General features: G+C 40.9%; 1 protein-coding gene across 3 annotated transcripts; it reads right to left on the bottom strand.

The window, feature by feature from the left end:
• Window positions 1-513: 513 nt before the first annotated feature.
• Window positions 514-27,041, bottom strand: PDCD2L (programmed cell death 2 like). 3 transcript variants are annotated; one of them, XR_003795790.1, is made up of 8 exons: window positions 26,912-27,041; window positions 26,632-26,798; window positions 26,454-26,514; window positions 24,799-25,172; window positions 23,786-23,896; window positions 22,361-22,495; window positions 18,833-18,981; window positions 833-854 (listed from the first exon to the last, which is right to left on the bottom strand). XR_003795790.1 is itself a non-coding variant. In XM_029236880.1 (7 exons), exons 1-7 carry the CDS (start codon window positions 27,017-27,019, stop codon window positions 724-726), a joined length of 1,101 nt encoding a protein of 366 aa, XP_029092713.1. In that variant the 5' UTR covers window positions 27,020-27,041; the 3' UTR covers window positions 514-723. The 3 variants fall into 3 exon arrangements, 1 of the variants encoding a protein (XP_029092713.1); XM_029236880.1 differs by lacking the exon at window positions 22,361-22,495 and having other exon boundaries at window positions 514-854; XR_003795794.1 differs by lacking the exons at window positions 833-854; window positions 18,833-18,981 and adding an exon at window positions 22,887-22,963 and having other exon boundaries at window positions 22,421-22,495.
• Between the last annotated feature and the right edge of the window lie 37 nt (window positions 27,042-27,078).

The following is a 27,078-nucleotide window of genomic DNA, read 5'->3' as shown; positions in this document are numbered from 1 at the left end:
GGGCGGAGAGCCTGGGGTGGGGGAATACCAGGCGGGTATAAACAGCTCATGTCACAGGACTGGAGCCTCAAGCAGCTGGAGCAGTTCCAACAGTTTGCTCTGTCAGCACCCAGGGACAGCAAAAGTGCCAAGGCTGCAGGGGTAGTACGTGGCTGGCTGCGCTCATGGCTCTCCAGCTGCTCTCCCTCCTAGAACCCACCAGTCTGCTTACATAGGATCACCTGCCCTCTGGGCTACAGAGGAACCACATTCTGAGCTGCCACTGTGGACACAGACCACTGACCCTGGAAGGGTTAACCAGCCCACAGCTGCGAGGTTCTAGTCCTGGCTCCAGACCAATCAGGGGTGTCAAAAAGCAAAAAGAAACAAGAGCTAATAAATTGTGAGTCAAAATGAGGTAAAAACACAATTTAAACATTAAAATTTGCTTTAATTTATATAAACAAAAGGAAAGGGCTTCCCAGGTGGCACAGTGATTAAGAATACGCCCTGGTCCAGGAAGATCCCACATGCCACAGAGCAACTAAGCCCATGGGCCACAACTACTGAGCCTGTGCTCTAGAGCCCGTGCTCCACAACAAGAGAAGCCACCACAATAAGAAGCCCATGCACTGCAATGAAGAGTAGCCCCCACTCTCCGCAACTAGAGAAAGCCCACATGCAGCAACAAAGACCTAACGCAGCCAAAAATGAAAACAAACAAAAAACACAAAAGGAAATGCACTACTTAAATAATAATTCATCTGGGTCCTCTTGGATAATACAAAATTCTTCCACGGGAGTCTGATGATTTTGAGGCCAGCAACTCTTCTCACATGTGTATATTAGAACGGTTCCGAATTCCACAGAAAGACCTGAAAAATACAACATATTCAGGATTCCAACAAAGAGAAAACTTATGAGATACACTCAATATTCAAAGTTTGCCCTGTTTGGGGAAAGCATCTTAGGAACTTGTGTAGAAATCAGCGATTTTTAGAATATGGCTGCTGTCATCTGCCGATGCTGGCCTTCAGCTGCAACATTTCCAGCCTCCAGCCAACCCTGCTCACATCAGACTGGTCCCCACAATCTGAATTGGTTCTGGCAAGTCCATCCTGTTACTAAAGGCAGTGGTTTTTGTATACTGACAGACTCCCTCGGTTTGTCTCACGTCTGAAGTCAAGGGGAGATTCTGTCAGCAACCAAAGACCTCTGTTCAGTCCTGAATGGCAGGTTTTTCTTCCAATTCCAGGGCTTGTTCCTGTACTTGCTGCTCCTAAGTGTATAGTCATACCACCCCTTCGATTGCCTAGTTGGTGAATATATTGTGCAGTGTTAAATACATCGCACCCTCAAAGCCGTTTGCCTATTTTGTCTTTATTTCAAAAATCTGAACAAATGGCTAGCATATACTTGAACTCTTGGTGAAATTTAAACGTTAATAAAATAGTATAGCCATCAAAAAAATTTTTTTTCAAAGTTTGCTTAGTGGATAGAGCCCAGACTCTGGAACAAGATTGCTGGAGTTTAAACCCCAGCTCTACCACCCTGAGCAAGTGATTTCATCTCTATGTTATAATGACTATATTTATCATGATGACAAGATTGCTGTAAGGAGGAGTAAACAAGCCAATACATGTAAGATACTTAGAACAGAGCCTGGCACATCTTAAGTGTTAACTGTTAAGCAATTAGAAGAAAATATAAAGGAAGGAAAAAGATGGCTCAATATGAGGATAATTGGCGTTGCCACAGGGAGTGAGTCTACCTTACACACTGGAAAAAATAATTACTTAAAGCAAAAACAGTGCTCACTAGTTTTCAGTCACAATACAGTTGCAGTATTCCTACAAAAAGTGACTGCTGATTGCAAAAAAACCCACAGATTTATCAGTGAAATATATATTTTTTTTAAAAATGTTTATTTATTTATTTGGCTGCATCGGGTCTTAGTTGCGGCATGTGAGATCTTTAGTTGTGGCATGCGAACTCTTAGGTGTGGCATGTGGGATCTACTTCCCTGACCAGGGACCGAACCCAGGCCCCCTGCATTGGGAGCACAGAGTCCCAGCCACTAGACCACCAGGGAAGTCCCAGTAAAATATACTTTGAAAATAAACAAAAAATCTCAATTAGTCTTCATTGCAAATGTCTAGACTATCTGACATTGAAGATCATTTTAAAATACGTCACACTGACAGAACACTACCTCCAAGAAAGGATACAGGCAAAAAGGGGAAAATAAATCGTAAGAATTTATAGAAGTTTATTGATGGATGGAGCCACGAAGAATGTCATCAAGAGAACATGAGCAACAAGAACTCCTGCTGAAATCAGAATAGGAAATCAGGAGTGAAAAGGAGCAGTTGGGCAACTGGTTTGCAGCAGCAAAAGAAAAATACTTTTTAAAAATGTAGACAGCAATAATGGAAAGAAAATCAAAGACAGTACAAAGAAAGGCCAAAATAGAGCTGATTTTGAAAAACTAACGTGGTGAATTTGAGATAATTCCCAACTAGAATGAGCAACAGGCAGTTTTCAGAGGGCATTAGAAGGCTGAAACTCAGTACTAGTAACCACCAGGAGATGAAAGAAGGAGGTGTAAGGAATTAGAAAGAATAAAATACCAAGTAGCTGAGTATTATACATGAGCCCAGAGACCTGCCACATTTGGAGGATGAGGGAGGGGGAGGAGAAAGACACGGCATATGGAGATCAAAACAGTCCCATCACACATCCAATGAAAAACAGCAGAAATCACAAGAAACAGAAAAGACAGGTGAAACTTAATTACAGGTAGAAAAAAAGGCTTGAGAGAATCTCAATGAATGTAGAGGGAAAGGGAAAAGCATGCATTTGAGAGGAGAAAGGTGACCAAAGCAACTGGTGTTGCTTCCGTAGAAAAGCTACAAATTCAACAGAAAAGATACTCAGAAATAAAAAGGAAGAAAAACTAAATATATAGGTCGGAAGACCTATCCTCTCCCACAATAAAAGGATTATAGAACAATGGGATGGCAAGACATATGTTAGTTCAGTGCCTGGACTTCATAAATAAATAAAATTCTACAGGCACCCTAGCATAAAGTTAGTTACAAAGGTGGCGGCGGTGGGGCGGGGTGGAAATCAGTCCACCCTCAGACTTCTACAAAGCAACATTCAATGCCAAAACATACTTCCCAGTGAGACGCAGCCATGGGAGATGACAGAAGGTACCAGATAAAGGGACTGGCGGGGCTCTCACTGTTGACAGCATGGGCGATTACAAAGTTTTGAAGAAAGAAAGTGGGGCTTAAGAACTTTATACATAAGCTGTCCTTCAAATATAAAGGCAGACCAGCACACACATTCTAAAGTAAGAACAACACCTACGAGCCCTCTTTGAGGCTATTACTTGATAGATTCCAGCTAGGAGAGAACAGTCAAAATAAAGAATTCATAGGCTAAACAGCTATGAGAATTATGGCTATAGAATACAGACTTAAAAACCTTGATAAAGCAAAAATGATACTCAAATATTTGGAGATGGAGTAGGGTATACATTTCCTTATCTATTATAGTAAAGATAATGCATACTATTCAAAATTGAAATACAGGATGAATATAATTCTCTTAATTTCAGAGGATCTTTTAGAAACTAGGGCCTCTTGAATAAAGAACCCATTACCTAGGAACTTCCCTGGTGGCGCGGTGGTTAAGAATCTGCCTGCCAATGCAGGGGACACAGGTTCAAGCCCTGCTCTGGGAAGATCCCACAGGCCACAGAGCAACTAAGCCCGTGCACCACAACTACTGAGCCTACACTCTGGAGCCCGCGAGCCACAACTACTGAAGCCCACGTGCCTAGAGCCCGTGCTCCGCAACAAGAGAAGCCACCGCAACGAGAAGCCCGGGCACCACAACGAAGAGTAGCCCCGGCTCGCCACAACTAGAAAAAGCCCGCACGCAGCAACAAAGACGCAACGCAGCCATTACATAAATAAATAAATAATAAACAAATTAAAACGAAGTACATGGTAAAGATATCCTGGATATGACAGCAAAACACAGGCAACAAAAGAAAAAACAGACAAATTGGACTATATCAAAATTAAAAACTTATGTGCATCAAAGGACACAATCAGTGGAATGGGAGAAAATATTTGCAAATCATATCTGATAAGGAGTTAACATCTAGAATATATAAGCAGCTCCTACAACTCAACAACAAAAAATAAATATGCCGATTAAAAAATGGACAAAGGGGGCTTACCTGGTGGCGCAGCGGTTGAGAGTCCGCCTGCCGACGCAGGGGACATGGGTTCGTGCCCCAGTCCGGGAAGATGCCACATGCCGCAGAGCAGCTGGGCGCGTGAGCCATGGCCGCTGAGCCTGCGCGTCCGGAGCCTGTGCTCCGCAACAGGAGAGGCCACAACAGTAAGAGGCCCGCGTACCGCAAAAAAAAAATGGACAAAGGACTTGCATAGGCATTTACATAAAGTGATACGAAAATGACTAATAAGTCATTAATATGAAAAGATGCTCAACATCACTAATCATTAGGGAAATGCAACTCAAAACCATCAGGTAGCACCTCACACCTATTAGGATGGCTACTATGAAAAACACAGAAAATACGTGTTGGTGAGGATATGGAGGAACTGGAACTCTTGTGCACTGTTGACTGGGAATATAAAATGGTGCAGCCACAATGGAAAACAGTATGGCGGTTCTTCGAAAAAATAAAATGAAATACAATTACCATACGATCCAGCAATTCCACTTCTGGGTATATAACCAAAAGAAATGAAAGCAGGATCTCAACGAGATATTTGTATACCCATGTTTATTGCAGCATTATTCATAATAGCCAAGAGGTAGAAGCAAGTGTCCATCAACGAACGAACAGATAAACAAGATCAGTATATACATATGATAGAATATTTATTCAGCCTTAAGAAGGAAGGAAATTCTGACACATGCTACCGTGGATGAACCTTAAGGACATTATGTTAAGTGAAGTAAGGCAATAACAAAAGGGCAAATACTATAATTCTACTTATATGAAGTACCTACAGTAGTCAAATTCATAGAAATAGAAAGTAGAATGGTGGTTACCAGGGGTTGTGGGGAGTTGTTTGATGGGTACAGAGCTTCAGATTTGAAAGATGAAAAAGTTATGGAGATCCGTGTCACAACAATGTAAGTAAACTTAACATTGCATGGAGTAATGATTTAAATATTTTACAAAGCCATCTCCTAGAAAAACAACTAGGAGATAGACTTTTTGACTTAGAATTTTAAAAAGAAAAGAAAAAAAACAACAATAAAGACTGAGAGAAACCCATACATTTTTGAACTGTGAAAACCTAACACAAAAGTAGTTAAAAAAAAAAAAAAAGAGGAGGATGTGTAACAAACAAGGAAGAGGTAGAATAAATACCTCAGCAAGAAAAATATGAAGATCTCAAAAAGTTAAGGGCACACAGGATTGATGTCAATAACATTAATTTGTAGAAATACTGGTTAAAAAAACACATGCAACAGGAAAAATTTCAACTACATATTATCAATACATAAAAGGGCAAAATAAAACTAACGTGGGCTTCCCTGGTAGCGCAGTGGCTGAGAGTCTGCCTGCCGATGCATGGGACACGGGTTCGTGCCCCGGTCCGGGAAGATCCCACATGCCGCGGAGCGCCTGGGCCCGTGAGCCATGGCCGCTGAGCCTGTGCATCCAGAGCCTGTGCTCCGCAACGGGAGAGGCCACAACAGTGAGAGGCCCGCGTACCACAAAAATAAATAAATAGATAAATAAAACTAACGTTTTTTCCTAAAGAATGAATGTTCATTATTTAAGTTGGCTTAATTACCTCCATTGGGACTTCCCTGATGGTCCAGTGGTTAAGAAACCACCTTCCAATGCAGGGGATGCCAGTTCGATCCCTGGTCAGAGAACTAAGATCCCACATGCTGCGGGGCAACTAAGCCCGTGCACCACAACTACTGAGCCCACGTGCCACAAGAGGGAAGCCCATGCACCGCAACAAAGATCCCGAGTGCCGCAACTAACACCCGACACAGCCAAAAAATAAATATTTTTTAAAAATTGGTTTTCCTGCATTAAACCTAATTGTTATAATTGTCGCTTTGCTGTCATAATTGTTGTCCCTGTCATCCTTATAAGGATCACCAAACGTGTTATGAGTTTGCACAGCTGCTTACACGGTGTTTTTCTTAGTTAAAATATGATTCACAGGCCATAAAATTTACCATTCTAAAGCTACAGTTCATTGGTTTTTAGCATATTCACATAGTTATACAAACATCTCCACTATCAGATTCCAGAACATTTTCATCACCCCAGAAAGACACCCCAGGCCCATACCCGTTAGCAGTCACTCCCCATTCTCTCCTGCCTCCAGGTACAAGCAACCACTAATCTTCTCTTTCAATGGATTTGCCTATTATGGACATTTCATATAAAAGGAATCATATAATTTGTAGCCTTTTGTGTCTGGCTTCTTTCACTTAGCATAATGTTTTCAAGGCACAACTATTTGTAGCACGTTTATCATGTAGTACTTCCTTTCTTTTCATGGCAGATAATGCTCACTGGAGATACCACATTTTGTTTGTATACTGATTTGTTGATGAACATTTCAGTTACTTCCACTTTTTGGGTATTTCGAATAATGCTGATACGAGCATTTGTGTACAGGTTTTGGTGTACGTATGTTTTCAATTCTTTTGGGTGGAATTGCTAGCTTATGACGTTTTAACAATAATATTTGCAAAACTTTTCCAAGATTTTGTACCAGATGCTGCAAAAGATGCTGGGACATCAACAACCTCCTGTGTGGCTGATGGCAACAGAAACTGGTAGATACCTACCATGCAACAATTTGCTAACATGACTTAAATAATACTTGTATACACAGCTGTTAAAAAGAACTCAAAGGGACTTCCCTGATGGCGCAGTGGTTAAGAATCTGCCTGCCAATGCAGGGTTCACGGGTTCAAGCCCTACTCTGGGAAGACCCCACATGCCACGGAGCAACTAAGCCCATGCGCCACAACTACTGAGCCTGCACTCTAGAGCCCGTGAGCCATAACTTCTGAGCCCACATGCCACAGCTACCGAGGCCTGTGTGCCTAGAGCCCATGCTCCACAACAAAAGAAGCCACCACAATGAGAAGCCCGCACACCGCAACGAAGAGTAGCCCCTGCTAGCCACAACTAGAGAAAGTCCACACACAGCAACAAAGACCCAACGTGGCCAAAAATAAATAATTAAATAAATTTGTTAAGAAAAAAAAAAGAATGCAAAAAAATAGGATTAGACAGGCACTTCTTCAACCTGATGAGAGCATTTACAAAAAACCTACAGTTAACAAGTTACTAAGTTACCTAACGATTAAAGACTGACTGCTTTACTCCTATGATCAGAAATATGACAAGGATGTCTGCTCTCATATTTACATTCAACACTGTATTGAGGTTCCAGTCAGTGCAGTAGGCAAAAAAAAGAAAGAGAAGAAGAAAAGAAAAGAAAAAAAAAGACAGCCAGCTAAGGAAAGGAAGAAGTAACTGTCTTCATCCCCAAACAACGTGATTGTCTATGTTCAAAACCTGACGTAATCAACAAAATAATCAACAGAACAGTTGCAGGGCACAAGATCAGTATACAAAAATCAATTGTGGAAATTATGTCAAGGAACATGGCAGAGTAGGAAGCTCTAGGAATCTGACCTTGCACTAAGGCAGCTACTGAGCTGGAAGAACTATCTGAAACTATCTATTTTGGAACTCTGGAGTCTAGTGAAATACTTCATCATCCAGTAAGAGCTCGATTAAGACACTGGTAAGTTTTAGAGATTTTCCGTCTTTCATTTAGCAACTAGCTCCAACACCATATCCAAGAAGCTCAACAAACTTCAAGCAGTAAAAACTCAGAGATCCACACCAGACACACGGTAGTCAAACGTTAAATTGACAAACTGTTAAAACTCAAAGACAAAAGGGTAACTTTGAAAGCAGCAAGACAGAAGTGACTAGCTGCATACAAGATAGCCTCAATAAGATTTAACAGTTGATTTCTCAGAAACCATGAAAGCCAGGAGGCAATAGGATGACACATTTCATCCTGAAAGACTGTAAATAAAGAATTATGTATCTGTCAAAACTATCTTTCAAAATTGAAGGAGAATTAAGATATTACCAGATTTTCTTTCTTTTTTTTTTTTTTTAAAAGCTGAGGGAGTTCATAACAGTAGATTTTCCCTGTAAGAAATGCTAGGGGCTTCCCTGGTGGCGCAGTGGTTAAGAATCCACCTGCCAATGCAAGGTACACGGGTTCTATCCCTGGCCTGGGAAGATCTTACATGCCGCGGAGCAACTAAGCCCATGCGCCACAACTACTGAGCCTACGCTCTAGAACCCATGAACCACAACTGCTGAGCCCGCGTGCCACAACTACTGAAGCCCGCACACGTAGAGTGCATGCTCTGCAACAAGAGAAGCCACTGCAATGAGAAGCCTGCGCACCACAACGAAGGGTAGCCCCTGCTCGCTGCAACTAGAGAAGGCCCATGCGCAGCAACGAAGACCCAACATAGCCAAAAATAAAAACAAATAAATAAATTTATATATATAAAAAAAAGAAATGCTAAAAGGAGTTCTCCAGGTTGAAATTAAAGGATACTAGACAGTAACTCAAAAACAGGAAAAATAAAGAACTTCATAAAGGACAGCTTTATTATACTTCTGGTTTAGTTTGTAACTTCTTTCTCCTATACAATTCAACAAGCAAATGCATAAAATAGCAATTATGAATCTATGTTAAGAGACATACAAGGTATAAAGATATAATCTGTGATGTTAACAATATAAAGGGAAAAGAATAGATGTATATAGAAGTAGAAGTGTTTGTATACTATTGAAAGAAAGTTGGTATTATTCAAACTAGGTTGCTAAAATTTTAAGACGTTAATTGCAAAGTAATCACTAAGTAAAATACTAAAAAATACAGTAAGTCCCCTACCTATGAACCTTCAAGTTGTGAACTTTCAAAGATGCAAACATGTGTTCCATCAACATCAGGCGTGAGTGAAATTGCCGTTGCCCTCCATTTCCCATTGCTGACGATCCTTCAGCTCTATTATCTCCCACCTCCTCTCCCTCCTCCAGTCAGTAACTCCTCTTGCCTGTTCACTCGATGCCAGCCCCTGTACACCAGCTGTTGTACTGGACTACTGTACTTTTCAAGGTACTGGACTGGAAGATTTTAAATGTTTTCTTTATTTTTTGTGTTTCTTTTTTGTGTATTATTTTTGTGAAAAGTATTACAAACCTATTACGGTACAGTACTATATAGCAGATTGTGTTAGTTGGGTATCTAGGCTAACTTTGTTGGACTTACGAACAAATCGGACTTACAAACACGCTCTCAGAAAGGAGCTCATTCGTATGTAGGAGACTTACTGTATACAGACAATGAAAGAAGGGAATCTAAATGGTATACTACAATAAAATCACCTAAATACCAAAAAAAAAGGCAATAATGGAAGAACTGAGGAACAAAAATATTATAAGACATACAGAAAATAGCTAAATGGCTGAAGTAAATCCTTTATCAGTAATGACATTAAATGTACATGGATTAAACTCTCCTATTTAAAAAAAAGCATTGACAGATGGGATATAAAAAAATAATAAAATAACACTAATCTATATACTATTAGAAATACTCTCTTTAGATAACAGGGACACAAAGAGGATGAAAGCAAAAGGATAGAAAAAAAAATTCTAGGCAAACAGTAACTAAAAGAGAGCTAGTAGGCAAACAGTAACTAAAAGAGAGCTAGGTTGGCTATCTTTTTCTTTCTTTTTCTTTTTTTTTTTTTTTTTGCAGTACGCGGGCCTCTCACTGTTGTGGCCTCTCCCGTTGCGGAGCACAGGCTCCGGACGTGCAGGCTCAGTGGCCATGGCTCACAGGCCCAGCCGCTCCACGGCATGTAGGATCTTCCTGGACCGGGGCATGAGCCCGTGTCCCCTGCATCGGCAGGCGGACTCTCAACCACTGCGCCACCAGGGAAGCCCTGGCTATCTTATTGTTAGACAAAACTTCAAATAAAAAGTGGTTACAAGAGACAAACAGGGACATTATGTGTTGATAAAAGGTTCAATAGGGCAAGAAAATATAATAATTATAAACATATAAGCTTCTATGTGCAGAGACCCTAAATATGTGAAGCAAAAATTGAAAGATTTAAAGAGAGAAATAGACAGTGCTACAATAATACTTGACGTCAATAACTCACTTATATGGGCTTCCCTGGTGGCGCAGTGATTGAGCGTTCGCCTGCCGATGCAGGGGACACGGGTTTGTGCCCCGGTCCGGGAGGATCCCACATGCCGCGGAGCGGCTGGGTCCGTGAGCCATGGCCACTAAGCCTGTGCGTCCAGAGCCTGTGCTCCGCGACGGGAGAGGCCACAACAGTGAGGGGCCCACGTACAGCAAAAAAAGCAACAACAACAACAACAAAAAAAAAAACTCACTTAAAATAATAAATAAAACAACCAGAGAGAAGATCAATAAGGAAACAGAAGGTTTGACAAAGCAATAGTTTGACAACTGGAACTAACAGACACATAAAGAACACACCATTTAACACCACATTCTTTTCAAGTGCACACAGAACATCTCTAGGATATACCATAAGTCTCAATTAATTGAAGAAGACTTACCTCATAGTAAGTATCTTTACTGATCACAATGAAATGAAGCTAGAAATCAATAACAGGACAAAAACTGGAAAATTCACCAATACGTGAAAAATAAACAGAACATTTTTAAACAACCAACAGGTCAAAAAAGAAATCAAAAAGGAAATTAGACAATACCTTGAGACAAATGAAAATGAAAGCACAACATACCAAACTGCAGTGAAAGCAGTGCTAAGAGGAAATTTTCAGATATAAGCACACACAATAAAAACAAAGAAAGATCTCAAGTCAATGACCTAAATGGTCTATCCCTTAAGGAACTAGAAAAAGGCCACACTATCAAAGCCAGCAGAAGAAAGGAAAAAATAAAGGCTAGAGCAGAATTCTTTTTTAAATGGAGAATATAAAAACAATAGAGAAAAACCCACAGAACCAAAAGTTTGTTCTTTGTAAAGATCAACAAAATTGACAAATCTTTAGCTAGAATGACTAAGAAAAAGAGAAGACTCAAATGACTAAAACCAGAAATGAAAGTAGTAACATTGGGACTTCCCTGGTGGCGCAGTGGTTAAGAATCCACCTGCCAATGCAAGGGACATGGGTTTGAGCCCTGGTCTGGGAAGATCCCACATGCCATGGAGCAACTAAGCCCATGTGCCACAACTACTGAGCCTGCACTCTAGAGCCCTCAAGCCACAACTACTGAGCCCACGTGCCACAACTACTGAAGCCCGTGCTCTGCAAGAGAAGCCACCGCAATGAGAAGCCCGCACACCGCAACGAAGAGTAGCCCCCATTTGCTGCAACTAGAGAAAACCCGCGTGCAGCAACGAAGACCCAACACAGCCAAAAATAAAAAAAAATTAGGGCTTCCTTGGTGGCGCAGTGGTTGAGAGTCTGCCTGCCAACGCACAGGACACGGGTTCAAGCCCTGGTCTGGGAAGATCCCACATGCCGTGGAGCAACTAGGCCCGTGAGCCACAACTACTGAGCCTGGGCGTCTGGAGCCTGTGCTCCGCAACAAGAGAGGCCGCGATAGTGAGAGGCCTGCGCACCGCGATGAAGAGTGGCCCCCACTTGCCGCAACTAAAGAAAGCCCTTGCACAGAAACGAAGACCCAACACAGCCAAAAATAAATAAATAAAATACTGAATACATAACTACTTTAAAAAAAAAAAGTAGAAACATTAAGACAAATTTCATAGAAATAAAAGATTATAAGAGAATAATATGAACAGTTGTATACCAACAAATTGAATAACCTAAAAGAAATGATAAACTCCTAGAAACATGCAATCTACCAAAACTGACTCAAGAAGAAACAGAAAATTTGAATAGACCTATAGCAAGGAAATTGAATGAGTAATCAAAACCCTTCCAGTAAAGAAAAGCCAAGGGGCTTCCCTGGTAGCACAGTGGTTAAGAATCCACCTGCCAATGCAGGGGACACGGGTTCAAGCCCTGGTCCAGGAAGATCCCACGCCCGCGCACCACAATGAAGAGTAGTCCCCACTCACCGCAACTAGAGAAAGCCCGTGCACAGCAACAAAGACCCAACGCAGCCAAAGATAAATAAATAAAATAAATAAATTTATAAAGAAAAGCCAAGGACTAGAGGATATAACTAGTAAATGTTACAAAACATTTAAAGAAGAATAAACACCAATCCTTCTTTAAGTCTCCCAAAAAATTTAATAGAAGGGACTACTTACTCATTCTCTGAGGCTAGTATTATCCTAATACCAAAGCCAGACAGAGATATTAAAAGAAAAGTACAAACCAATGTCCCCTATATGGATGCAAAAATCCTCAACAAAATACTAGCAAACCAAATCCAGGAGCTTATAAAAAGGTTTATATGCTATGATCCAATGGGATTTATCCCAAGAATGGAAAGATGTTTAAACATACCAAAATCAGTATAATATACCACATTAACAGAATCCACAGAATTACCATGATCATCTCAATTGATGCAGAAAAAAAGCATTTGACAAAATTCAATACTCTGTAGTGATAAAAATCACTCAATAAACTAGAAATAGAAGGTAAATTCCTCAATCTGAAAAAGGCCATACACATGAAAAACTCACAGCTAACTTAATACTAATGGTGAAAAACTAAAAGCTATTCCCCTAAGACCAGGAACAAGTAAAGGATGCCTACTTTTACTTTTGTAACTTCTATTTGATACAGAAGTTCTATATAGAGCGATTGAACAAGAAAAATAAAAGGCATACAAATCAGAAAGAAGGAAGTAAAATTATCTCTGTCGGGGACTTCCCAGGTGGTCCAGTGGGTAAGACTCCGTGCTCCCAATGCAGGAGGCCTGGGTTCAATCCCTGGTCGGGGAACTAGATCCCACATGCATGCCACAACTAAGAGTTCAAATGCCGCAACTAAGAAGCCCGCATGCTGCAACTAAAGATCCCGCATGTCGCAACAAAGATCCTGTGTGCTACAGCTAAGACCCAGCACAGCCAAAATAAATAAATATTTTCAAAATAAAAAAATAAAATTATCTCTCTTGCAGATGACGTGATCTTTTTTTTCCAAGAATACTTGTTTTTTTAAGTTTATTTCTTTTTAATTTATTTAATTAATTTATTATTTTATTTTTGGCTACATTGGGTCTTTGTTGCTGTGCGTGGGCTTTCTCTAGTTGCAGCGAGTAGGGGCTACTCTTTTTCTTTTCTTTTTTTTTAATTTTCTTTTTTATTTTTTTGGCTGCATTGGGTCTTCATCGCTACATGTGGGCTTTCTCTAGTTGCGGCAAGCGGGGGCTACTCTTCATTGCAGTGCGCGGGCTTCTCATTGCAGTGGCTTCTCTTGTTGCAGAGCACAGGCTCTAGGCACACGGGCTTCAGTAGCTGAAGCACGCAGGCTTCAGTAGTTGTGGCACACAGGCTCTAGAGTGCAGGCTCAGTAGTTGTGGCACACGGGCTCAGTAGTTGTGGCTCGCGGGCTCCAGAACGCAGGCTCAGTAGTTGTGGTGCATGGGCTTAGTTACTCTGCAGCATGTGGGGTCTTCCCAGACCATAGACTGAACCCGTGTCCTCTGTGTTGATAGGCGGATTCTTAACCACTGCACCACCAGGGAAATCTGACAGGGGGATACTCTTCATTGCAGTGCATGGGCTTCTCATTGAGGTGGCTTTTCTTGTTGCGGAGCATGGGCTCTGGGCACGCAGGCTTCAGTAGTTGTGGCACGTGGGCTCTAGCGTGCAGGCTCAGTAGTTGTGGCACACAGGCTTAGTTACTCCACAGCATGTGGGATCTTCCCGGACCAGGGCTCGAACCCGTGTCCCCTGCATTGGCAGGTGGATTCTTAACCACTGCGCCACCAGGGAAACCCCAAGAATGCTTGTTTTTATTTTGTCTTTGTCTCCATACTTACATTTCCACACTAACAGATCAAAATCAAATTATCTTCAACTCAAATATTCATATTAGAATAATGATAACAGAATTTCTGACCACAAAGATTCAGTGTTTCATCTTGATGTTTTCTAATCAGAATGGTTTAAAAAATACCTAGAACTCACCAGTTCCTAGGATAGTTACCAGAAAGTGACAAAATTTTTTTTTCTTTTTTGGCTGCACTCCACAGCTTGCAGAACTTCCCCAATGAGGGATCAAACCCGTGCCCTTAAGCACCGGAGTCTTAACCACTGGACCACCAGGGAAGCCCCCAAAACTGACAAATTTAAAGAAACAAAAATAGTAGACAATCCTGCAAGTGATTTTAGTTGTTGCTATATTTTGTCCCGGGAACAAGTCACCTCTTAGAAAAACTACTCCAAGATCAAAGCCTGAAATGACTTTCAGTGTAGTAAAAAAAAAATTACATGTTATTATAATGTCCATACAACTAATGATGTAGGTAAAGATAAAAAGTGATCTCTTCTTATGTGTTTAAAGCGATTCAAAAGAAATATATAAAGGTCCTAAGAAATCAGGTTAGATCTGAAATACAGTAGGGAATACAAAAAGCGAACAACTTTCCTCGTTTCTGATTGTAAAAGAGAAGTAGGCCATGGTAAACGAATACGTCACATGACAAGGTATGTTCATGTTAAGAACACTTCCATAACCACAGAAGAAAGGTTTACTGATTGCTGAAATAAAAGAGGAAATGGATATGATGTACCTCAGGTAATTACTGGTAAACCAGAAAAAGATAACGCTGACATAAAAACGCCCTCATTGCAGATATTATACGTGAGTGATTATGGCAGCTGCGCAAAGAGACAGAAGCCATTATTCCTCAACTGTATATGATTATGCCAAACGTGTGCCTTGGTCAACTCATTATCTTAAGAGACAGAATTTCTGCTTCTAAAATTAAACCATGCTAACCTTTTAAAATATTGTACCATGAATAAACATGTTTTGTGAATTTGATGAGTAGATGGAATATTTTCATGTCTGTTCTAAGAGTACTTTAGATACACATAAGAATACTCAATGGTCATAAAGATCAAATGTACTCCGCCACCATCCCATGTAAAATCGTTACGTTTAGCAAATACTAATATGTGTGTGTGTATATATATAAAATATATATTAGTAAATAGAGATGATCTGATCTTATATGTAGAAAATCCTAAAGAATCCACACCAAAAAATTTGGTTTAGAACACTTGTCTCTGTTGTTTTTATATTATCCTTTAAGATCTCTGCTCTAGCCTTTATTCCTTCCTTTCTTCTGTGAGCTTTGGTTGGTTGGTCTTCTTTTTCAGGTTCCTTAAAAGGTAAACAGTTAGGTCATTGATTTGAGATTTTTCTTTGTTTTCAATGTATGTGTTTACAGCTCTAAAAATGACCCAGCAATGCCATTCCTAGGATATACCCAAAAGAACTAAAAACAGGGAGTCAAACAGATATTTGTATACCACTGCTCACAGCAGCATTACTCATAATAGCTAAAGGATGGAAACCTCACCAAGTTAAAGAATTTTAAAAATTTGTATATACATACAATGAATTATAAAAAGGAAGGTAATTTTGATACATGCTACAACATGGACAAACCCTGAAAACATTATGCTAAGTGAAATAAGCCAGACACAAAAGGACAAATGTTGTATGATTCCACTTATATGAGGTATCTGGAATAGGTAAATTCACAGAGACAGAAAGAGATAGAATAGAGGTTACCAGCAACTAGGGGAAGAGAAAATGGGGGGGGTTAATTCCTTTCTGGGAGTGGGCGAGTAGTTAATTCTTAATGGGTACAGATTTTCTGTTTGAGATAACAAAGAAGTTTTAGAAATAGTGGTGATGGTTACATAACATTGTGAATGTACTTAATGCCACTAAACTATACACTTAAAGAAATGGCTAAAATGGTAAATTTTTTTTAACATCTTTATTGGAGTATAATTGCTTTACAATGGTGTGTTAGTTTCTGCTTTGTAACGAAGTGAATCAGGTATACATATACATATATCCCCATATCTCTTCCCTCTTGCGTCTCCCTCCCTCCCACCCTTCCTATCCCACCCCTCAAGGTGGTCACAAAGCACCGAGCTGATCTCCCTGTGCTATGCGGCTGCTTCCCACTAGCTATCGATTTTACATTTGGTAGTGTATATATGTCCATGCCACTCTCTCACTCTGTCCCAGCTTAGCCTTCCCCCTCCCCATGTCCTCAAGTCCATTCTATAGTAGGTCTGCATCTTTACTGCCGTCTTGTCCCTAGATTCTTCATGACCACAAAATGGTAAATTTTAAGTATGTATATTTTACAACACATCTTTTAAAAAATCAATTATATTTAAATATACTAGCAGCAAACATCAGAAACTGAAATTTTTTAAATGCCATTTACAATAGCATAAAAAAGCAGTTAATACTTAGAGACAAAACTGAAAAAAGATGTGCAAGACTATACATTGAAAAGTATAAGACCCTGCTGCAAGAAATTAAAGAGAAGCTAAATAAATGGAAAGACATACTATGTACATGAGTTGGAAGACTCAACATTAAGATATCAATTCTCCCCACACTGATCCAGAGAATCAATGCAATCCCAATCAAAACCCCAGAATGCCTTTTACTTTTTAAAGAAACTGACAAGCTGATTCTTAAAAACATAGAAATGCAAAGGACTTGGAAGAGTCAAAATATCTTTGAAAAGGAAGAATAAAGCTGCAAGATTGACACTACCAGATTACAAATCCTACAAAGCTACAGTAGTCGAGACAGTGTGGCAGTGGTGTCAAAACAGAAAAACAGATTAATGGAACAGAATGCAGAATAGAGAGTACACAAATAAATTAATACGTATATGGACAACCAATTTTCAACAAAGGTAAAAGATAATTCAGCAGAGAAAGAATATCCTTATCAATAAACGGTGCTGAAACAACTGGATATTCACATGGAAAAGAATGTACTTGATCCATACCTCACACCATATATAAAAGTTAACTCAAAACGGACATAAATCTAAATGTAAAACATAAAACTAGGAAAAAACTAGTGTCCTTGGGCTAGGCAATTATTTCTTAGAGAAGACATTAAAAACATGATCCATATAAGAAAAAATTAATCAATTGTCCTTCAAAATTAAAAACTGTTTTTTGAAAGGACACTGTTTAGAGAATAAAGACAAGTCATTTTATTCTGACTGGGGGGAGAAAAAGGAATTATTTTCAAGTGGAGAAACCTGAAACACCAGGTGATCAAGGCTAACATCAACAGTCAATGTATAAAGATGCACCCTTGATATCATGTGTGACATGAAGAAAATGGCATTTCACCCCTGTGATTTTCCTCTCAATAACCCATAATCTCATTCTGATTATAAGAAAAAAATCAGACAAATTCCAATATAGGGGCATCTTACAAAGTAAGTGACCAGTACTCCCCAAAATTGTCGAGGTCTTCAAAAATGAGGAAGTCTGAAAATCCATCACAGGCAAGAGACACAACAACTAAATGCACTGTGGTATCCAGGACAGGCTCTTGGATATCAGGTAAAAATTAAGGAAATCTAAATAAACTATGGATTTTAGTTAATAATGTATTAATACTGGTTCATTAATTGTAACAAAAGTACCATATTAATGTAAAATGTTAATAAAGGGGAAACTGGGTGTGAGGTATATGGGAACTCTATGTACTATTCCTTAATTTTTCTGTAAATTGAAAGCTTCTAAAGAATAAAGTCCATACCAAAAAAACAGAAACAAAAAAAGGCAAGCCACAGACTTGGAGAAAATATTTATAAATTATATACTAAAGGGCTTGTATCCAGAATAGATACAAAACTCTCAAAATTCAATAATAAGAAGACAAACTATCCAATTTTTAAAAAGAGAAAATGATTAGAACAGATACTTCACCAAAGAAAACATATAGTGGTAAATAAACACATGAAAAGATGCTCAAAATCATTAGTTGTTAGAGAAATGCAAATTAAAACCATGTGACATCACTACACACCTGTGAGACTGGCTAAAATGAAAAAGACAGACCATATCAAGTGTTGCCAAGGATGTGCAACTCTCATGTATTGCTGGTTGGGATATAAGTGGCACAACCTCTTTGCAAAACAGTTTGGCAATGTCTTAAAAAGTTAAACACACACCTACCACATAATTCAACCATTTTTCTCCCAGATACTTACTGAAAAGCCTATGTCCATATAAAGACTTGTACACAAATGTTGATAGTAACTTTATTTATAATAGCCCCAAATGGAAGCAACACAAGTTTCCTTAAAATAATTCTAATTTCGCTGTGGGGCAACTAAGCCCGCACGCCACAACTACTGAGCTCGCGCACCTCAACAAGAGAGCCCACGTGCCGCGAACTACAGAGCCCACATGCTCTGGACCCCATGTTCCACAACTAGAGAGAGAAAACCCGCATGCCAAACTAGAGAGAAGCCCGCACGCCTCAACGAAGATCCCGCGTGCCGCAACTAAGACCCAATGCAGCCAAAAAAAAAAAAGAAAATTTAAAAATAAAATAAATGTTTAAAAAATAATAATAATTCTCATTTCCCAAATTTTATGCAATATGCTTATACTTTATAAGGAAACAAAAATGAAACAATAGTCCTTCATTTTTAAAATAATTCCAAATTAGTGCTAGAAACCCACAAGCTCAAATAAATGAACGGCTTATTACCTAAATTAGCACTTCTGAGCATGCTGACCAGCGCTGGCATAAGCTGAAACTCAAATATCCTTCGGATTCCACAATGACTGCAGGCTGGGAGCTCAGTGACTTCTGATGTAGGGCAGGTCAAGAAAAGTGGTTCTCCACTCCAGGAATACCTAGAGCAAGGAAATAAAGAACCGTGAATCAAGGCCACATACAAGTCACATTCCAACATCTAAGACCACGCTTTGCAAATTTTGTTTCTTTCTTGGACAGTATCCGGAGCAAAACCAGAGAGCAAAGAAAATCCAAAGGCCCAGAAAACTAGCTGCAAGGTTGTATATTAGAACAAGATATCTGAATTCTTATCAATGGTTACCAAGTCTAGATGAAGGCACTAAGTAAAGCTAATGTTGAACTGAATCTAACTAAAACTGCAACAAAGCCCAGACTCAGCTCAACTGCAGATTCAAAAGACTCAGCCCCCCACAGTACTGGCCTTACAGAAGAAGGTGCATACACCCCTAAGGAATAAATATTAACTTCGGTATCTACTGTTCTTCAACATACAATTTCCAGTAAACAATTTTTTTAAGTTACTAGATATTCAAAGAAGCTGAAAAAATTGACCCATAAAGAAAGAATACCAGGAGATCCACAGCCAAAATGATGGAATTTTCAGACAGGCTTTATGTTTTTTAATTTTACCGAAGTATAGTTGATTTACAAAGTTGTGTTTAACTGTTGCTGTACAGCATAGTGACTCAGCTATACATATATATATATTCTTTTTCATATTCTTTTCCATTATGGTTTATCACAGGATACAGAATATAGTTCCCTGTGCTATACAGTAAGACCTTAATCGAAAATACTTTTAGGGCTTCCCTGGTGGCGCAGTGGTTGAGAGTCTGCCTGCCGATGCAGCGGACGTGGGTTCGTGCCCCGGTCCGGGAAGATCCCCCATGCCGCGGAGCGGCTAGGCCCGTGAGCCATGGCCGCTGAGCCTGCACGGCCGGAGCCTGTGCTCCGCAACGGGAGAGGCCACAACAGTGAGAGGCCCGCGTACCACAAAAATAAATAAATAAAAAGAAAAGTAATGTATATTAGTTTGGGAAACACAGGAAAGTATAACAAGAAAACCAAAATCTACAGTATTCCTCAAACCATGAAGCTAAGATTTTTATTAAGTTCACTTATTTTTTATGCATTTGGATGCACACATGTAAGTAGGTTTTGCTTTTTTTTTTTTTTTTTTTTTTTGCGGTACGCAGGCCTCTCACTGTTGTGGCCTCTCCCGTTACGGAGCACAGGCTCCGGACGCGCAGGCTCAGCGGCCATGGCTCACGGGCCCAGCCGCTCCATGGCATGTGGGATCCTCCCAGACCGGGGCACGAACCCATGTCCCCTCCATCGGCAGGCGGACTCTCAACCACTGCGCCACCAGGGAAGCCCGGTTTTGTGTATTTTTAAAAAAAAATAATTGGGGTCATAGAATATTTATAATTTTTCTCTTTTCTTTCTTTATAAAAATATTTATCTATTTAGGCTGCGCTGGGTCTTAGTTGCGGCCCGCGGGATCTTGGTTGCAGCATGTTAAGTTGCAGCATGTGGGCTCTTAGTTGCAGCTTGCAGGCTTCTTAGTTGTGGCATGCAGACTCTTAGTTGCAGCATGCATGTGGGATCTTAGTTCCCTGAGTAGGGATGGAACCCGGGCCCCCTGCATTGGGAGTGCGGAATCTTCCCCACTGGACCACCAGGGAAGTTCCTGTGGGATATTTTTATAATGGCAATTCTTGGTGACCCTTGGATATGAGAGTAAAAGGCAACAGAAGTGGTTTTGAGTTTCTGGCTTGTGAAATTGGGTGAGTGTTGATGCTATTCTTGAGATGGGGGTTTAGGAGGCTGTTATCTGGGGTGTGGGGTCTTGATTCTTCTTGAACTACAGAGTGTGTCCTTATCAGTTTGACTTCCATCTTTGTAATTAAATCTTTGTTAGTTATAATAGTTTCGATTTTATTTCCCCTTTGTGTTCTACTTTATAAGTTTCATATATTGAAGACATAATACTTTGTAGTAAGTAACAAGTGCTCATAGGATATTGAATCATACGTCTTGGAAGTTCATTGCCCAGGTCTTCCATTTCTACCTGTGGGTCCGTGGGCAAGTCACTTAACCTTTCTTATCCTCAGTGCCTCATCTCTAACGTGAGGATGATGATACAACTACCTATTTCATAGGATTCCTATGAGAATCAAATGAGGTGATGAGGCAAATACTCTGTAAAATATACGTAAATACTGGCTGTTGTTTGAAATCCACTATGCTATGTTTTGGGGAAGCAGAGATCTGTTAGGATCTTTTTGTTTTGTTTTTTTTTTAATTGGCCGTGCTGCGTGGCTTGTGGGATCTTAATTCCCCAACCAGGGATCGAACCCGGGCCCTTGGCAGTGAAAGTGCAGAGTCCTAACCACTGGACCGCCAGGGAATTCCCTAGGATCTTTTTTTTTTTTTTTTTTGGTGGTACACGGGCCTCTCACTGTGTGGCCTCTCCCGTTGCGGAGCACAGGCTCCGGACGCGCAGGCTCAGCGGCCATGGCTCACGGGCCTAGCCGCTCTGTGGCATGTGGGATCTTCCCGGACTGGGGCACAAACCCGTGTCCCCTGCATCGGCAGGCAGACTCTCAACCACTGCGCCACCAGGGAAGCCCTAAGATCTCTTAATAGCACTGGCATATTTATCTATTCTTCATCATCTTAGGACAAGGGTCTACTGAATCACCTAATTTCTGTAAATTCTTTGGTGGTAAGGACAGTATATAACTCTCACGCAAAACATATAGTAGGTATTTGGTGGAGCCAACACCTTTTCAAATGTGGTATGGTTGAAAAGAACCTTGGTTTAGGTCTTAGAAGACTTGGCCTTGGGCAGATGACTTTACCTTTATTTTCTCTTCTGTAAAATGGGCCTAATACCTACTTTACAGCATGTTTGGAAGGATTCAGTGAACGTATTCATTCATCCAGCAAATATTTATTGGGTCTATTTTAGATGCTGCAGGTGCAGCATGAAATGACACAAAGTCCGTGTTTTTATAGCTTTAGCTTTCTAGTGAGGGAGGTTAAAAATAAATAGACATGTTGTATGATTTCCACAAGTGATAAATGAGGAAAATAAAACATAGCTATTATAAGTAGGATGTCAGAGAGGCCTCAGAGGAAATGACATACCCAGCAGGTTATAGTATATAAAAATAATGACACAGGGAAAACTTGGAAAAATGGGTCCAGATAAAGTGGACAGAGTAAAATCAAATGGTCTTTCTCCCCTAATACCTGATATGATGAATATAAAAGGTAAAAGTCAGCCAAAAATAAAATAGAAAAAAAACAAGTATTAAAAAGAAAATCCCTTCCATCAGCACTGAAATAAGGAAAGGAACTTAATACCATAAAACTCAAGAGTGGCAGCTCAGGACATAATATCACTAAATGTCTAATACAGGTCTGAGTACCTCACATGTATTTAAATATTTATTTTTGTAATTAATTTACTTTTCACAGAGGAAGGCAGAGAAATTTCTGGAATGGTTTAGTGTGAGTTCTAACCATACAGCCTTCTTCTTTCACCTCTTCAAAATACACCGATTAGCCCACAAGATCCTGAGAATTGCAGTAATAATCTTGAATCTGGAAAGAAGCAAATAGGAAAAGAGTCTGTATCTTCTGCTGTAGGGCTGTTGGCCAGAGAACGGGGTGTGGTGGGGTGACGATGCAGGGAATTAGGAGTTGCCTCTCAGAAGCACAAGTTGTTGACTAGTTACAGTAATGATAAAGAGGTCAAGGGCAATTTCTTCCCCATTAAAATGGGATCTCCCAACATGTAAGACATTTTACACTATCTGAGAAGTCAAAGTGAAACCCAGGTGTTCTAGTAGATGGCATCTAGTCTTACAGAGCCATATCCCCACCCCACTTCACTACAGAAAAGTAGAAGAAATGAAAAATATGCTTGGAGAAGGGGAAAAGAGCAGACCTCTGATATGAGATAGACAGAAAATCAGTAAGAAAGCCCACACACCGTTCTGGAGAAAACTGGTGGTCTAAACGGAGTTGCCCCCTTCAGGCATGAGCTAGATGAAAAGTGGCATTCCACTCCTGCAATCAGTAAAATTAAAGAAATGAACAGTACAAACAAAAATGAGCCAGGAACCATACCTGGAAGAAAACATAAACTGAGAACACATAATTCCCAGCAGAGTTTTCAAGATAGAGCAGAACTTTGTAAGAAAATACATTCAGTGAAACCCAAGAGCTCAAAGTTGAGAAAATGAAGTAACTATGAGAAGCCAAGGGAAATTGAATTGCTAAAGAAACCAAGCCACACATTACATATTGAATAAATTTAGAAATAATAGACTTGGCTGAAAATCGAAGTACTGACGTGGTGAAAAGAGTTGTGAAAATCTAGTGAATGCAAAAGAAAAAGACAAAGCACTTAGAGAGAAGGTGATATCTATGGAAGGTTGATAAATATAACTACTGTAAGGATAATTGGTGTCCAAAATAGAGAACTCAACAAATGGATGAAAAACAATACTCAACGATGAAATAGGAAATTTTCCCCAAAATGAAATAAGAACTGAAATTAAAGCACAAGAGTGATTAAAGTGAGAGACCTAGCCTGGTGGTGGTTTTAAAAGTATTTTCTTTTCTTTTCTTTCCTTTTTTTTTGCGGTACGCGGGCCTCTCACTGTTGTGGCCTCTCCCGTTGCGGAGCACAGGCTCCGGACGCGCAGGCTCAGCAGCCATGGCTCACGGGCCCAGCCGCTCCGCGGCATGCGGGACCATCCCATACCGGGGCACGAACCCGCGTCCCCTGCATTGGCAGGCGGACTCTCAACCACTGCGCCACCAGGGAAGCCCTATATACATTACTTTTACAATCAAGAAAAACAATTTAAAAAAATGTGCCTTTACCTCAAAATCTGCTCTTGACAAGCAGCAATTCTCTTCATGAATTTGTAAAACATCTTATCTCCACTTTTAATTATGGTCTTCTCATATTTTTCATCACCATCACTAGAAAGACTAAAAAGAGAAGCAAAAAACACTCTTGCCTGTATATATCCAGAGAATTACAGTATTTAGAAATATACTGAAAATTATACTGAATAGCAGTAACCCCCCTGCTACCCTTCTCTCAAGCCCTGCTTCCTAGCCATTTTCAACTCTGGATAATTATTTGCAATTTAAAAAGTCATTATGTCCACTCACTCTCTCCATTTCTTTCTCCATTATGGATTATTTTCAAACACCAACACTTCTTCACACACTCCAACAGTATTCTGAAAAAGCTTACAAATGATACAGCTCTGGTAAAGAACCAGGTCAACTCTCCATATATCCTATTGTAATTCTATTATAATAGCAAAGTGATTATTCTTACTTCAAACTTTAGAGGGTTTTGGTTTATAAAGCCTTTCAAGACCTATTCTCACACTTAACTCCAAAAACCATGTGAAGAGATACACCACCCAGATATCAGTATCATCCCCATTTTAGAGGGGAGAATTGAGGCTCTGGGAGGGTCTCTGAGGTCCTAGGCCAGTTCTTGAGCCACAGGCAAGAGTCAATAAACAAATGGCATTTTTCTAACTTACCTGTCTCTGTTATACATTTAAAAACAGAAAAGTTAAAGAGCTAGTAAACCCATCTTGTGTAAATTCTTGGTATCCCTAACTTCTGTTTGTTCACTTTCCTGAGGGTCCCTATAAACAGAACAAAGTGTTTTCAAGCTAACTCAAGGGTGGCTGGTAAGATCCCCTTGTCTGCCTCCCTTTCTCATCCGAGAGGCATGAAGCAGAAAGGTCCTACACACACAAGTGCTGCCTGAAAAAGTTTCCCCAGATACGAGGGTAAAACCAAAGGGTACCCACTGTGGCAGCTTCCTGATCAAATCACCTCTCACACTCAGCAGTACACACTCTCACCTTTGGGAAAGCAAGTGTTCCATGTCAGTTCCCTCTCTCTGTTGATACTCCCTCAGAAGGCTCTGAGCATGATCTAGACTGACAAAGTCTCTGTAGTCATCCTCATCAACAACACAGATGTAGTAGGGCAGGAACTGTGGCAGCACGGAAGGCAAGGCCATCCCTTCCCCAGGAGGCACAGGAGGAGCAGCACCCGGGACAGTATCCTGCAGGCGGAGGTCTTGGAGCTGGGCAGTCCAGTCTCTGTCTTTGGCACGGCTGGAATCATTTCCAAAATCTGAGATAAGCTGTGGTAGAGGCGCCTCCTCCCTGTCACTTCCCCAGTCATCTGCACCTTCACACCAGTCCTCAGCTGTGAGGCCATTTTCCTGTTTCTGGAAAAATATCCAGTGAATGTGGTTCAAGCACACTTGGGTGATCTCACCTACTCCCTTGGCTTCCTGAGCCACCCATCCCTTCACCTTCCTGAGGAAGCCTTAACACCAGCATCCCCCGCCCTCCACTCTGGCACACTCTGATTCAACTTCCTGGACCCCGTTTACTCAGAAGCATGTTGGAGGTGACAAATATTGTGTTTCCTTTTCAGGGGCCCCATGGCAAATGCAGTACAGTGGTTTCTTCAACATCTCTTTCAGTTGTGCTTCATGTATTGCACATGGTAAGAAAGAACTACATTTCCCAGACTCCTAAGCACCTGGGGTCCTAGGTGTGATCAGGGGGTCTGTCTGTGTCTAGAGGGAGACACAAACTTGAGACAGAGTGAAGTGGAAAGAAGAGCCATGAAAAAAAAGGTAGCTGATCTGTAGATGGAGACAGCAAGGCTCTGGAGTCAACAGTTCTGAATAGGACAGCTTCCATTCACCGGAACACATCTCAGTTTCCTGACTGCAAGAGAGGTTAGCAGCTCCTTGACAGGCCAGTTCTGAGGTGTGGTTCCGGAGGTCACTCCTGGAGTCATCTCCTCCAGGCTATCCAAATAAGTTAGTAAAAACCTAATTTTAAGTCTGTCTCAGCTTTAAAAAGTCAAAGTGCTTTTCTATTATCTGCATTTGAACCCTGACAAATACAGGCAGACACCACCTTTTTATTCCCAGTATTGCTAGTACTGTGCTTGGCACACATTAAGAATTCAGTGTATATATAAAGCAGCATTCACAGGCAAAGGGAAGCTGAATTTTGTCCTGCAGCTACCAACTTGCCTGATTTTTTTAATTTAATACATTCGAGTTTTGTCATATTAAATATGTTTGTTATATACACATATACTTATCACAGTAAGTATATTTACTATAAACACACACATATATAATGATATGTATGTACACACCCAGAGTTTTTCCCAAACAGAAAAGTCAGTAAGCTATATGCTTCCATACCTTCAGTGCATAATTAAAACAACTAACAAGACATTAAGGAAGTACCATTTTATGGTTCAAAACAAAAGCAAATTGTGGCGTGATGAATTGGGAGATTGGGATTGACATGTATACACTGATGTGTATAAAATGGATGACTAATAAGAAAAAGTAATAAAAACTAAACATAAAAAAAAGCAGAAACCATTCCAAAGTACTTCAAAGAACATGGCTTAAAGTTTGTCTTAAACGAAATTCTGGAAAATACCCTCAAATTACAGCAGCTCACAAGCGCTTTACCTGAGCGTCCTGCGTCTCTTTCTCTCGCATTTGCAGGCACTGGGAGCGGAACACCTTCCAACTTCATAGTAAAGAAAAACTGCGGTGAAGGGTCCATAGCCGACTGCCAGCCGACTGACCAGTCCCCTCCGGGTGCGCCGGGGGCTGGCCCCCCACCCCCGCTCCCGCCCCCGCCTACCTGCGCGCCCTGCCGCTAGCGCACCCCGGGCGGGGGCAAGCGAACACGTGCAGGAGCCGATGAAAGGGGGAGCCTTCCAGCGGGCAGTACACCTGCACGACCAGGACAAGCGGCTGCCTGCAAAGTTCACACACTGGCCTCGGCGCTGCCACGGCGGGCAGGGCGTCCTGAGGGCAAGGGAGGCACTCAGACCCTGACTCTTACCCGAGACCTCGCCCACTCCCTCACCCCGTAGCCCTCACCAGCACCCGCCGACCCCGGCTCCGTCGCCCCACCTCACCGGAATGCCGCCCAGCTTGCTCGCGGTCCAGGCGCCCAGCCCCGTGGGGCAGCAGTGCACTGCAGTATCGCGAAGCCCGAGCAGCACCGGCTTCCGAACGGCCGCCATGACGACGAGGCGCCCAAGCGAAGAGGCGAACTACGGCAGCCGAGAGGGTGCGCCTCTCT

The sequence above is a fragment of the Monodon monoceros genome, unplaced genomic scaffold (genome assembly GCF_005190385.1).
Source record: "Monodon monoceros isolate NGI ecotype Baffin Bay Population unplaced genomic scaffold, NGI_Narwhal_1 Super_Scaffold_10, whole genome shotgun sequence".
NCBI lineage: Eukaryota > Metazoa > Chordata > Mammalia > Artiodactyla > Monodontidae > Monodon > Monodon monoceros.
Note: the sequence above shows the minus strand (reverse complement) of the source record. Positions and strands in the feature narration are given on the sequence as shown.